The sequence below is a fragment of the Myotis lucifugus genome, unplaced genomic scaffold (assembly GCF_000147115.1).
Source record: "Myotis lucifugus unplaced genomic scaffold, Myoluc2.0 scaffold_103, whole genome shotgun sequence".
Taxonomy (NCBI): domain Eukaryota; kingdom Metazoa; phylum Chordata; class Mammalia; order Chiroptera; family Vespertilionidae; genus Myotis; species Myotis lucifugus.
In genome coordinates this window covers 1,990,328-2,003,514 of record NW_005871151.1, presented here as the reverse complement: position 1 = coordinate 2,003,514, position 13,187 = coordinate 1,990,328, and the positions used below count along the sequence as shown (strand labels likewise).

The 13,187-nt window shown below is 54.1% G+C and overlaps 1 protein-coding gene across 2 annotated transcripts in view; it reads right to left on the bottom strand.

The window, feature by feature from the left end:
- The window catches only part of SYN3 (synapsin III), a 344,960-nt gene that overhangs the window by 245,366 nt on the left and 86,407 nt on the right, over positions 1-13,187 (bottom strand). For both annotated transcript variants that reach the window (XM_014459147.2, XM_023757231.1), the window contains 2 exons: positions 2,872-3,028; positions 1,468-1,563 (listed from right to left, as the gene is read on the bottom strand). In XM_014459147.2, coding sequence (XP_014314633.2) covers positions 1,468-1,563; positions 2,872-3,028 — 253 coding nt within the window. The remainder of the gene's footprint in view (positions 1-1,467; positions 1,564-2,871; positions 3,029-13,187) is intronic.

Below are 13,187 nucleotides of genomic sequence, written 5' to 3'. Positions count from 1 at the left end.
CCTGGTTACCTGTTAGTGCTACAGGTACTACCGGATGGGATCCCTGACTTGGCCTGCCCGTCTCCTTCCTCAGAATCTCAATCACATGGAAGTGGGGAGGGGAAGACTGCAAAGATGTCAACGCCTGCCTGGAATTCTGAGTGTGGCATGAGTTCAATGCCAGGAACTCATGAGGCCTCACCGTAGACGGCAAAGCCTGCCCAGAGCTTAGAGCCGCCTGTCACCCCCAATGGACGCTGAAAACCCTTCACCCAATTGTCACCCCATTGCTGACAATGTCCCAGGGTAGAGCTTTGCTTGTATTTTAAAGCGACACTACTTTGAACACCTATCGTACGCCACACACAGCACTCAACACACAGGGTTTCATTAAATCTCAAAACCCAGTGAGGTTGTTCCTCTATCACCGGTGGTTTTCAGCGATGGGAGCTCAGACTCACAGATATGAATTCATTGCCCAGGATCTAGTGAGCAGGCAGAGCGAGGAGTCACGCTCAGGCTGGTTTGACGATAAACACTCCATTTCCCCACTGTGGTCACACTTTGCTGGAATGTGCCGGGTTCCACACGCCCTTCTTATTCCAACCAGCACATCCTGCATGCTAGGACTCTCACGGCATCGGATGCAAGTGAGAGATAATCAATGGCAAACCTCTGCATCGACTGCTCCCACCTGGAGCCTGCAGTCCTACCCAACAGTGTCTCCAAATGGGATGGTCCCGCTCAGCAGCCTGAGCTTGGAAGTCCACAAGAGGCCACCGTCCCCAGCTGGTACCCTCTGATACCCTACTAACTACCCTGTTCTCCAAGACTCCCGTGCTTCCCGAGGCGAGTGGAGCTACGGCCCTGGGTTCCTATGACCAACCGCACAAGCAGGCATGTCTCGGGCCGTTTCCAGCTGCCCAGGACTCTCCCACCCAACTTGCGCCAGCCACGGGGTGGAGAGCGCTCCAGCCCATTTAAAACGACCGTGACCTCTGCCCTCGGGCTGTCCCAGTTATACTCGGACCACTTCCCAGAGACAACCGCAAGTGTATTCAAAAGTTGGAATGTGAAGAGGACACACAAGGAAACTGCCCTTCAACAATCCATGCCAGTCAAATATTACCGCTTTTATTAACGTAAGAGACCAGGTCCGATGCAGGCGCAAACAACATAACATCCCGCCTCTGAAACATCGATCACCCTTATTATCAACCTTTGGCCCCCACATGCTCGTTCAAGTTGTCCCCTTGTGTGCCCCAACCCCCTGAAGTCCCAAGGAACTCTGCCCCCCTTGGTCATGCGTCCTGCGGCCTAAATCCCACCTGCGGAGGGGACTCTTCCCTTAGGACAGCCGGGCGTTCCCATAAGACATTGTGGTTCTTCCCGGGAGAGCCACCCCGGGCCCACCTCCTCCATCCAAATGGACGGAGAACACAGACACATGTCACTCCAGATCACGCGAATAAGCAGCGTAGACAGGACACTCACCATTGGCTTATGGTTGGGGAAAAATGTCTGCTCCACAAGCGGGAACTTCTCAGGACCCAGGGAGTGGAAGATCTTAATGAGCTGAGAAAACTAGGGGAGAAGAGGAGAGAACATTGGTTAACACCTGTCATTCCAGATGACAGAGCCACCCCGTGACCCCAGGGCTCGAGCGTCTGACGGCTCTGAGCTGAGCTACAGTGGCTGCTCTCTGCCTATGGGGAAAAGGTCACAGGCCTTAGCTGGGCATCCGTTATCTCCTTCATCTGGCTGCATCAACCCCTTCATTCCTGCCAGGCACACTGAGTTCAGCTCAATAACTTTTAATGCACATTTCCTATACCAGTGATGGCGAACCTCAGCATTTTGAAAAACCCTAACTTAACTCTGGTGCCGTGTCACATATAGAAATTTTTTGATATTTGCAACCATAGTAAAACAAAGACTTATATTTTTGGTATTTATTTTATATATTTAAATGCCATTTAACAAAGAAAAAATCAACCAAAAAAATGAGTTCTCGTGTCACCTCTGACACATGTGTCATAGGTTCACCATCACTGTCCTATACCCTCAGCCTCTCACAAGCACAACCTGCTGACATTCACGCCATGTCCCTTGCCTGCCGCACCCTTCTTTCTAGGGAGGCACATGGCATAGGAGTTTATGGCACAGACTCTGGGTTTAAACTCCTGCTCCTGCACTTCCGTTCTGGGTAACCTGGGAAAACCACATCAGGTGTCTGAACTTCCGTGTTCTCATCTGTGGATGGAGAAAACGAGGGACCCAACCTCACAGGGGCCTTGCAAGGATGAAACGTGCAGGGTATTAAAGGGATTTAGGTGTAGTTGGGGGGGAGTGTTGGCGTGGTATTTTGGGGAAAGCCTTTCTTACAGGTAACATCTAAATGGAGACTCAACTACATCAAGTGAATGAGTGAAACAAGTGAATAAAAGGTGGGGGAAATCAAGTCTTGGGGGTTGGAAAGAGGGCTCCCAAGTTCTGGCTTCACGCCTGGACTCTGGGTGAGTTCCTCAGCTGTTCTGAGCCACCTGCAGGTGATAATGATGGACCGAATGCCAGGCAGCGCCATGTTCTGGTCCTTGCTCAGTGCTCAATAAACAGTGCCTACTGCTAACAACAGTGACATGACAGAGTATTAGTCAGAACAGGATGGTACTGCCTCTTACCACTAATATCATTTAAGACACCACTATATCATAGTATGTGTTATATGATATTGGTTAGGCAATCATTACAAGAAGGGGACTGGGATCCAAGTTGCTCATTCAGCTGCCTTTTCATTCTGAGGTCTCCACGTTGGGGAACAGGCCCGTTTCAGGCCCGGGAGGGCCTCCCATCGCCCCCACCTCGCTCTGGGTTAGCCTAGCCACCACCTACCACCCAGGGCTTGCTGCAGAAGTTGTAGACGGAGTAGAGGGAGTTGACGGCGGGCAGCCCGCCGTACTGCAGACCGATGACCAGGCTGCGGTAGTCTTCGCCCAGGGCCATGCTGTAGGCGTGCTGGCGGACCAGGATGAAGTCTGGCTTGAAGGACCTGGGAGAGAGGGGCCGACAGCAGTGTTACTGCGCTGTGCACTGACGGAATGCCATGCATCGGCCACAGGCCGCTGGGAAAGCACTGAGCCGGTGTGGCCACTGCCCGGGAGCCCTCCGTTCACAATGGGGATGGGGTGGTGGGTGTGGATGAGGAGGGTCAGTTGCAAACACAACGCAAAATGACTGAAAACAACTTTCATTTTCTTTCTGCTTCCCTTTCTTTTTATTTTTCATAATATTCTTTTTTTAAAAAATATTTTTTTATTGATTTCAGAGATGGAGAGAGAGAGAGATAGAAACATCAATGATGAGAGAAAAGCATTGATTGGCTGCCTTCTGCACGCTCCACACTGGGGATCGAGCCTGCAACCCAGGCATGTGCCCCGACTGGGAATCGAACCCTGGCCTCCAGGCTCATAGGTCGCCGCTCAACCACTGAGCCAACCAGCCGGGCTCTTCTTCCCTTTCAAGGAAGCCACAAGGGCGCTGATGCGATGGCCGGGCCCATGCTCAGGTTCCTCTGCAGACACCATCCCGATTAGCCCTCACAGCGACCTGGTTAAGGCCGGGACTATGTATGTCCCCATTTTACAGATGAGAACACTGCAACTCAGAGAAGTTATGAATCTCCGCAGGTTACAAAGCCAAGAAGCAGGAGAGCTGTGTTTGAACCCGGGCCTTCTGGTCCCGAGTCCATTGCACGGCACCAGGGGACTGACACGCTGTTGGACTCACGCTGCCCAGGACCCATCTGGTCCTGGATTCCTCACCTCACAGTCACAGGAGAAAATTGGCCTCACGCAGGGGTTTTACTCACACGGCGTGACTTGCTGAGCACACCCAGAGTCAGACATGCAGCTTCAAATAAACGGTGTCTCTTTAGAATAATCAAAGGTAACGACAATGCCTCTACAGGGAAAGGCCTGCCTACGCTGGAGCCAGAGGGAAGGATGGGCTTCGGGTGCTGGGCCTCACCGCACACCCCGGGCCCGGCACCGGAAACGGGCGTAATGAGCACATGTTGGAGGAATGAACCATGTGCAGGAACATCACCTGCTCACCCCAAAGGAAATGGCCAGGTCTCCGGCTAAGTCGGAACTCGCCCCCAGGCAGCCACGTGGTCTGTGACATCATGGGTATGGCTGACACCGTGCTCATGGCCATGGTCAATCATGTCACTCTGTGGTTAGGGTTAGGGTGGGTGTGAAGCCTGGAATAATTACGCCGACGTCCTTATTGCATTCTTAGAACGGACCAATCCAAACAGCGTAGTTTACAAATGGGGAAACCGAGGCCTGTAGCAAGGCAGTGGTGTGCCCCAGGGCACCGGGCAGCCACTGTGGAGCTTCCTGAGCTTCCTGCCTCCTGTGCCCACTCCGCTGGGATGAAGGGGGGCAGGTGTGTGTCTCTAGCAGGGATCTGGTGACACAGGGAGCACTGGATTAAAACAGAACCACTTTCCGCCTTTATCTGACTTTTACTGGAATATACATGTTCATTTGGCAAAAGGAAGAAAAAAAGACTTGGACAACACAAAGAAATAAATAAAATTGCCTGTAATTCTCAACTCAGAGACAATCCCTAATAACCATTACAATCCAATTGTGTATTTTAATGTTTATAATATGCATTCATACTCATAATGGATTTCGTGCTTTCTATTACTATTTTGCTACTTTCCACATAATATTATAGTGTGAACACCTCCCCTACTCTCCAAGTATCTTCAAAACTATCATTTCTACTGGCTACCTAGTAGTCCCTGAATGAATCCTATATAATAAAAGGCTAATATCCTATATAATAAAAGGCTAATATGCAAATAGCCCGAACTGTGGAACAACTGAACAACCGGTCACTATGATGTGTGCTGACCACCAGGGGGCATGTGTGGAACATGGTGGTTATTGGCCGCGCAGGATGGTGGAGCAGGTGAGTGGGGGCGTCAGACCAAGGCAGGGTGTTGGTCACTGTCATCAGGGCAAGCCTCTGGTGGTTACTGAAAATTCTTTGCTCCTGTGCGCCACAGTCCTGCCCAGCGCTCGCACCCGCTGCCAGCGCCAGAGCCACCGCTCGCACCTCCTGCCAGCGCCGACCCCACTTGCACCCGCAGCTGGCACTGGAGCCGCTGCTCACACCCACTGCTGGTGCCCGGCACTGGTCCCAAATTGGTCCCATCAGCAGGTGCGAGCAGCGGCTGCCGGCCCTGATTGCCCCTGCGGGCTTCTTCACCTCCCCCTCCTCCTGAGGGGTGATTGGAGCAGCAGCCACCGCTCGCATCTGCTTACGGTGCCAGCCCCACTCGCACCCACTGCTGGCGCTGGCCCCAATTGCTTCACACCGTCAGTGGGTGGGAGCTGGGCCAGTGCCGTCAGCGCGTGGGAGCCATGGCGACAGGAGAGGGGCTGCTGGGACACAGGGGGCTGGGGGCCACAACCGGAGGGGCTGGGCGGGGGTGTGGAGGATGGGCCAAGACCCGCCCCTGTGCCTACTGCAGCCTCATGGCCCACAGTTCCTTTCAAGGTGCACGAATTTGTGCACTGGGCCCCTAGCATATCATAATTAAATCAACCAATCATCTACTCTCATCAAATAGGCTATTTCCAATATTTCACACACGTTCCTCTTCACACAAAAATCACTGCCTTCATTTAAAACTATCTCCTTAAGATAGATTTAAGAATGGGATTACTGGGTTAAAGGGTATAAATTTTTTAAAATGTAATAAAAAAAAGTACGTCTTTTAAAATTTTTTTAAATTGATTTTAGAGAGAGAGGAAGGGGGAGAGAGGCAGAGAGAGAGAGAGAGAGAGAGAGAGAGAGAGAGAGATGAGAAACATTGATCAGTTGGCTCCTGCACGTGCCCCAACTGGGAATCGAAACTGCAACCTGGGTATGTGACCTGCCCGTGAATTGAACCTGCAACCTTTTGGTGGCGAGTGACACCAGATGCTGTCGCGAGGCCCGTGGGGCCCACCAGCAGCCGCACATCGTGGTGACTGTGGGAAAGGGGCCTGGCGGGTTTATGAACAGCTGGGCTCTCTGATGAATCCTGGGCCTCTCTGTAAAGTTTATGATACAGGAACATGAGTTGTGGGAGGAAGTAGCCTTCCTCACCTCCTTTCTCAGCCTCATAATTTCAGTCTGTTTATCCTGCTCTCTGGCTTCCCTTTCATTCCTGAGACGGTGTCCATGCCGCTCCATCCTACTCCTCCGTCCCCCCTGGTGAACCCACACATTATGGGCTGAAGTGTGTCCCCCACAAAGACACGTTGAAGTCCTCAGCCCTGTTACCTGCGTGAGTGACCTTAGGGGAAATAGTGTCTGCAGATTTAATCAAGAGAAGACGAGGCGATGCTGGAGTGGAGGGGCCTCACCCAACGCCTGGGAGTTTACAGGAAGTGTAAATGCAGACACAGACACGGAGAGCAAGAGGAGGGCTGCACGCGACAAAGGAGGGAAAGATCGGAGGGACATGTACACACCAAGGAGCACCAAGGATGGCTGGCATCCAGGAGGAGCCGGGAGGCGGCAAGAAAGGACCCTCCCCAGGTCCTGAGAGGGAGCCCGGCCCTGACACATGTGATCGCAGATCCCGGACTCGGAACTACACGAGAATCCATCCCTGTCGTGGAAGCCGCCCCGCCTGGGGCACTTCATGACAGCAGCCTCAGGAAACACAGACACAGCCCACCCCCAATGCTTCCTCTTTCTAGCAGCTTCCAGAACGTTCTGGTTCCTTTGCTGGTGTGTGTATGCTTCCACAGCCCCTTCCAACTTCCCAAACAGCCAGCCCAACCCCCACAACAAGGAAACCTTTGCTTCGAGGTGGAAAAGGAATCGACCGTTAAGCGATGTCATGTTTACACTTTAAAATGTTGAGTCAACGCGCTGATCAACGCACGAAGGTTTGTCTGGAAGGATGTTCACCAAGGGCTCAGCTGGCTGCTCTGAAGGGTGGGTGGGACATGGGGTTACTGCGTTCTCCTGCAGGCTCTGTGGCACTGACTGCGTTTTAAAAAATAAAAATAAAAAGAACATGGAACGTTTTTACAACCAGGAAAAAACAATGAGGTTATCTCCTTTTTGGGGGAAAAAATGATCAATGTGACAATGATGTAACGCCATGGAAAATGCTGACGGGTCAATTTCATGTGACATAAAACAAGAGGAAAGAGACGCGGTGTGACTAGAACGCCGTGAACACGATGGTCCTGGCAGGCAAGATGGAAAACGGCTACGTGCTAAGGTGGTGAGGCTGCAGGCGAGCTCTGTCGCTTTGAAATTTTCCATTTTCGTGACACTGTGGTTGGGGCATTCATCAGAACTTGTGGCTAGCATCAATCCATAAGTGAACTGTGAAGCAAGTCCCCTCCACTCGGCCGGGCAGCCATAACCAGCCAGTCCTCCTCTTCCCTCCATGGCTACACCTTGGGCAAGGCAATCCACCCCTGCCAGCCCCGACGCCCACGCACCCATCGCCACAGTCCTCGCCTCTGGCTGCCAGGCCCCTTTCTACCCCAATGAAACCGCCCCTCAGTGCCAAACTCCAAGGTCAGGTGGCTTCTGCCGTGCCCTCACTCCTGACCTCGAGGAATAGCTAATGCGCCGTGAGCCTCTATTCTAGGCCCTGTGTGTATCTTCACCCCGGGAAGCCTGACAACCATCCCCGGAAGCTGCTGGTATCATCCCCATTTTCCAGATGAGGAAACGGAGAAACAGAGCGGTGAAGGAACTTGCCAAGGTCACGCACCTGCTGGTGGTGGGACCTCAGTCAAACCCCAAAGCCTGGCGGCTCTGGAGAAGGGGTTCCCGGTCTCCGCATTATCGACGTGTTGGAGCTGGATAGTTTTTTGTTGTTGGGGGACAGCGTGGCAGGAGGTTGGGGTGTCCTGTGCACTGCAGGACATTAGGGACATCTCTGGCCTCTACCCACTAGACACAATAGCACCCTCTGCCCAGGTATGACAGCAAAAATGTCACACACTGCCAGGAGTCCTCTGGGGGCAAATTCCCCTGTGGAGATAGCGGCCCTGAGCGCCTCCCGTCCTCTGTGGCCTCTGCAGTTTCACCTCCGTCCTCCCTGCCCAGCCTCGCCTCCTGCCTCTGAGATGCCCTCTCTCATTTCCCAGCTGCTTCTGCCGGCTCCTCCCTTCCCGTGGCTCCTCCCTTCCCGTGGCTCCTCCTTTTCAATGGCTCCTCCCTTCCCGTGGCTCCTCCTTTCCAATGGCTCCTCCCTTCCCGTGGCTCCTCCTTCCCGTGGCTCCCCTCCACGCTCAGCTTTGGCAGCATCTCCATTCAGTGGATTCCCCACCTCCTCACAGGCAATGGTGAAAATGACTCCCATTCATAGAGCACTTCCCAAGGAGTCACTCTCAGGCTTTGAATTACGCTCTTTAATTCTCACAGCAACCCTGAGAAGGAGCGCACCAATGGCCTTATTGTCGAAAAACGAAGGCATGGAGAAGTTAGGTACAGGTAGGTCAGGCCCCCGAGACCAGCTGTGTGCATGGCCACCAGCACCCAGCACCGTCCACCCAGGCAAACATCTCCCCCCCACCTCCGACCCACTGTGCCCGGACCCCACGGCATCAGCGCTTTCTCCCGACCCCTGAGTGTGTCTTACTCATGTGGGCATCACCCACGCCACGTCTCCTGACGGCTCACAGGCTGTGTCTCCTACTTCACTTCCCCTGGGTGTTCCCCACCCAGGGCAGGGGCTTCCCTCTCGTCTCTGCAAACTGTCCAAAGAGACCCGTCACGCTCCTGAACAAAGGGCTTTGCAGGCCGCCACTGTTTGCAGATCGAAGCCCAGATGCTTCCGCATGAGTCCTACGTCTGGTATGGCTTCTAGACTTCCACTGTGGCCACCCCCAGGAGGCACCCTGCCCTCTGGCCGCACAGACTCACAGCTGCCCCCAGAGGCCATGGTGTGTCACATGTGTGACTCTACACACTGGGAAAGGTGCAGCAAAGGGCCATTCAGAGAGAGCACTGTGGACATTAGGGATATTTCTATGTGTTCAATATGGAAACAAGGCATGCCCAGGGTGCCCTTGTCCAACTGTCTGCTCTGATCAATTTTCCAGTGCCCACTCTTTTTTAAAAATATGCATTTTTATTGATTTCAGAGAGGAAGGGAGAGGGAGAGAAATATCAATGATGAGAGAGAAGCATTGATCAGCTGTTTCCCGCACGCCCCACACTGGGGATCAAGCCTGTAACCCGGGCATGTGCCCTGACCAGGAATCCAACTGTGACCTTCTGGCTCATAGGTCAACACTCAACCACCGAACCACGCAGGCAGAGCTCAATGCCCACTCCTAATAAACTTTCCCTGGTGTTATCTGCTTCCTGGGATACAGTTGGCCAACACTGGCACACACACACATACACACACACACACACACACACACACACACACACACACTTTGAAAACAGCAAAATTCCCTGAAACAACCAGGGGTTGGGAACTACATGTGAGAATCTTTTCCTGGTGCCTAGCAGGTGCCCAGCACACAGTAGGTGCTTAGGAAAGGCACGTGGAAGTGGAGCGTGCTCTGGCCTCACTTCTCAGGGTCCTGGCCCCTCTGAAGTTAATAACACTTCATCAGCGAGCAGGGAAAAGGATCTGAAGAAGCCAGATAACGCGTGAGTGCGGGAAAATGTGACGTGGCTTCCAGCTCTGTCCCTGACTTGCTGTGGGTCTGAGAGCACGGCTTCGCCTCCCTGGGCCTCAGTTTCCTCATTGGCCAAAAAAAATTGGGATAAGTGACCTCCGAGGGCCCTTCCTGGGGTGACTGCCTCCAATCCCAGACTTGGAACCAAGGCTTTCAAGACCCGGCTCTCGGTCACATCTGTCCAAGCGTGACTTTCTGTCACATAGCAGTATGTTATAAGAATCGTGATTACAAACGACTGGGACCTTGCCAAGTGCCAGACACCTATGAGGGGCTTTCAAGCCTTATCTCCTCCGACCCCACACAAAGCCCCTGTGAAGTGGGTGTTTAACTTGGGCTGGGCCCCCTGGAAGCAGAGCCCCACACAGGTGTCCGACAGCCTGCAGTTCACGGAGGCAGGCATGCTCTTGAGAAGAGGCTGTCAAGGATGAGGGATGCGGGACAGGATGAGGAGGGTGCAGTCACGGCTAAGTCTAGTCTTGGCCTGATCCTCAGGGGCCTTTGGGGCATGAATAGTCCCACCGAGTTGTCCACCTTGAGGGAGGAGGGCTGGGCTTTTGGGTCTCCAATATCAGTCAGTTAGCAACTCCCCTGATGGGAGGGGAGAGACAGCAGCGGGAGTTAGCCTCTGGGTGTGTCAGGATGGTACCATCAGCCCTAGGCTCTGAAGGCTGGAGGTAGAGCCACAACCGTGGCATCACAGTGCTGGAGTGTGGGCGCACTGGCTGGCAAAGGGGATCTGAGCAGAGCACTATCCAATACTACGATGAGCCCATTTGACAGATGAGGAAAACAGAGGCCCAGAGAGATTAAACACCCTCTCAAGATCACAGAATGACCAAATATACAGGTTTGTACTGTTAGGTACAAGTCACATTTCCCACCAACGGTCCCCAGCCCAGCCATGTTCCCAGCACCCAGAAGGGTGACTGCACCCAGGGGTGCTGGCCTGTGCTCGACAGACCTGTGCTTGTGAGCTGCAGCTCGCCAGGGCCCTGGGGCCTCAGGTGGCACGTCTCTGGGAGGGTTTGTCCTCCGCCCACGTGAGGCCCGGGCGGGGTGCGGCTCCGACAGCTGCCCTGGCTCCAGGGCTGTCAGCGGCCGGCTCCAGCCGCGGGCCTCCTGCCAGGCTGCCTGCTTGGGAAAGGGAACATTATTCATCGGGGAGATAAGGCAGCCGATGAGAGATGGGGCTCAGAGCAGCTGCTCCTTGGGCCGAGGCTGGGGAAGCACAGGGGGAGGGCGAGGGGGGAAGCCCATTTTGAGATAAAAAATGATGGTGCTGCTGGAGGGTGACGGGAAGCACATTTCGACCCGAGGCCCTCCCCACTGACAGCCAGGCCTGACAGGCCACACAGGTGCCATCAGGTCAACTACCGAACAAGCCAGGGGCCGCTCATGGGCTCGCTCAGCAGGAAACCACCCCCTGGAGGGGGCATGGTTCTCAGGAGGCAAGACTGGGGCCCCCCTGGCTGGGCTACAGCCCGAGTCACTCGATTCCTGCCCTGATGACTTCAGGGGGGCTAAGCTCTCTTCCTGCGCTCCCCCAGGTCTCCCCTCTTCTCTCGAAGCCAGCCCACACCCCAGGGAATGGTCCAAGGTGAGAAGCAAGTGTGAGGTTTCTGTGTTTTATTTTTTGCTTTTTTGCTTGTTTTCAGAAGGAGCAGGAGTGATGGGCTCGTAGGTGGGGGTCCTGGACCGCGCGGAGGTCCTGGTGGGGACCCTGACCTGCCCGGCCACCTCTCCAGCCTCCTCCTGCCCGTGGGGCTCCATCCTTTCTGACTGCCTGGAGGGTCCCTGCAGTGGTGTCCCCATCCTGACCTCCCGACTTTCACTCCTCGTTAGTGGACAGACAGGGAGGGGTGCAGAGAGGGGCCTTTGAAAGTATCTACGGCCCAGCCCTGTGGCTCAGTGGTTGAGTGTCCACCTATGAACCAGGAGGTCAGGGTTCGACTCCTGGTCAGGGCACATGCCCGGGTTGTGGGCTCAGTCCCCAGTATGGGGCGTGCAAGAGGCAGCCGATCAATGACTCTTTCTCATCATTGATGTTTCTCTCTCTCTCCCTCTCCCTTCCTCTCTGAAGTCAATAGAAAAAATATTTTTAAAAAGTATCTACGATATTATAGTTCTCTTTAAAACGCTGAAAGGAATCAGGTAATGACAGCGACTGTTCACAAAGCCCATCGTGTGTGTGAGGCCCTTCTGTCTTCTTACAGCTTTCCCTTGACTGATCCCGACAATTACATTTCCAGGTAGGTGTTTGGGTTTTTTAAAAGAGAAGACAGAGGCCCAGAGAGGTTCAGTAACCTCTCCAAAGTCACACAGCAGAGCCAGGTAGCCTGGCCCCAGAGTTGGGGGGTCTTCACCACCCCAGTGCCTGGGTGTTTGTTATATTATTCCCTGTATTTCTTCGATGTTTAAAATAGTTCAGAATTTGTGTGGCTTTTTTTTAAAAGGGTCTGAAATAAATATGGAAACGTTAGTATTTGCTCAGTTGGTGTGCTCAACTACATATGTTTACAATTATTCCAGGCTTTATACACAGGAATATTTCAAAAGGAGAAGACAAACGCCGGGGCGTTGTTCCCACCCTGCGAAGCCCCCTGGAGCCCCACGGGCCCCCTCGCTCATCCCCGCCTCTCTGTGCTGGGCTCCACGTGGTCTCATCACGCAGCATCCGAGCTGGTGATTTATGTCGGCTGACTTCCCGTTTCCTCCCTCTGGGCTGTGAACCCCGCCAGGGAAGGGGCGCTGCTGGGTTTACCTCTGTATTTCCGGGGCCTGGCCTACCGAGGAATCTAGATGCTCCATAAAATTGTTAGACTAAACGGAGCCTCTCTGGGGGCCCCCCTGGGCGAGGACGCAGCCGCTGACGGCAGGGAGGCTGTGGAGCGTGGAGGGGGTGATGTGGGCCCTGCCCTCCCCGCTGGAGACATATGGCAGTGATTTTTAGGACTATCACCCAGCCAGGGCTTCCAGCATAAGTGCTTCCAGCTACACCTTTCCCTGTGCCCGGGAACTTCCTCCGACAGGATCTTGGCTGCAGCCTGCTCAGCTCACGCCCATCAAAGCAGGAGAGGCAGGGGCAGCTTTCGCGGAAGCCCTGTGGGTCTCGCCCGCCGTGTCTGGAACTGGGACCCTGCAGGTCGGGGGGTTGCTTCTAAGTGGGGCCTCTCAAGCTTAGCTGCCCACTGGAATCACCTGGGGAGCTCCCCAAACTATCCACACCCACACCTTCCCTCTTTCCGCCCGATGATGTCCTGCTGTGACTGGCCCGGGGCTGGGATTTTCAGTTCTCCAGGTGACTGGAACAGACAGCCGCACTGGGAACCCCCCGTTAGGTGCCCTTTGCAGAAATGACAGCTGCCACCAGGTGACCTGGGGCGACCTCGTCATTCAACGCACGGTGACTGAGCATCGATGACGTGACAGGCGTTGAGGAACGAAGGGGGGCATTTGTGATCTCTGTCTCACAGA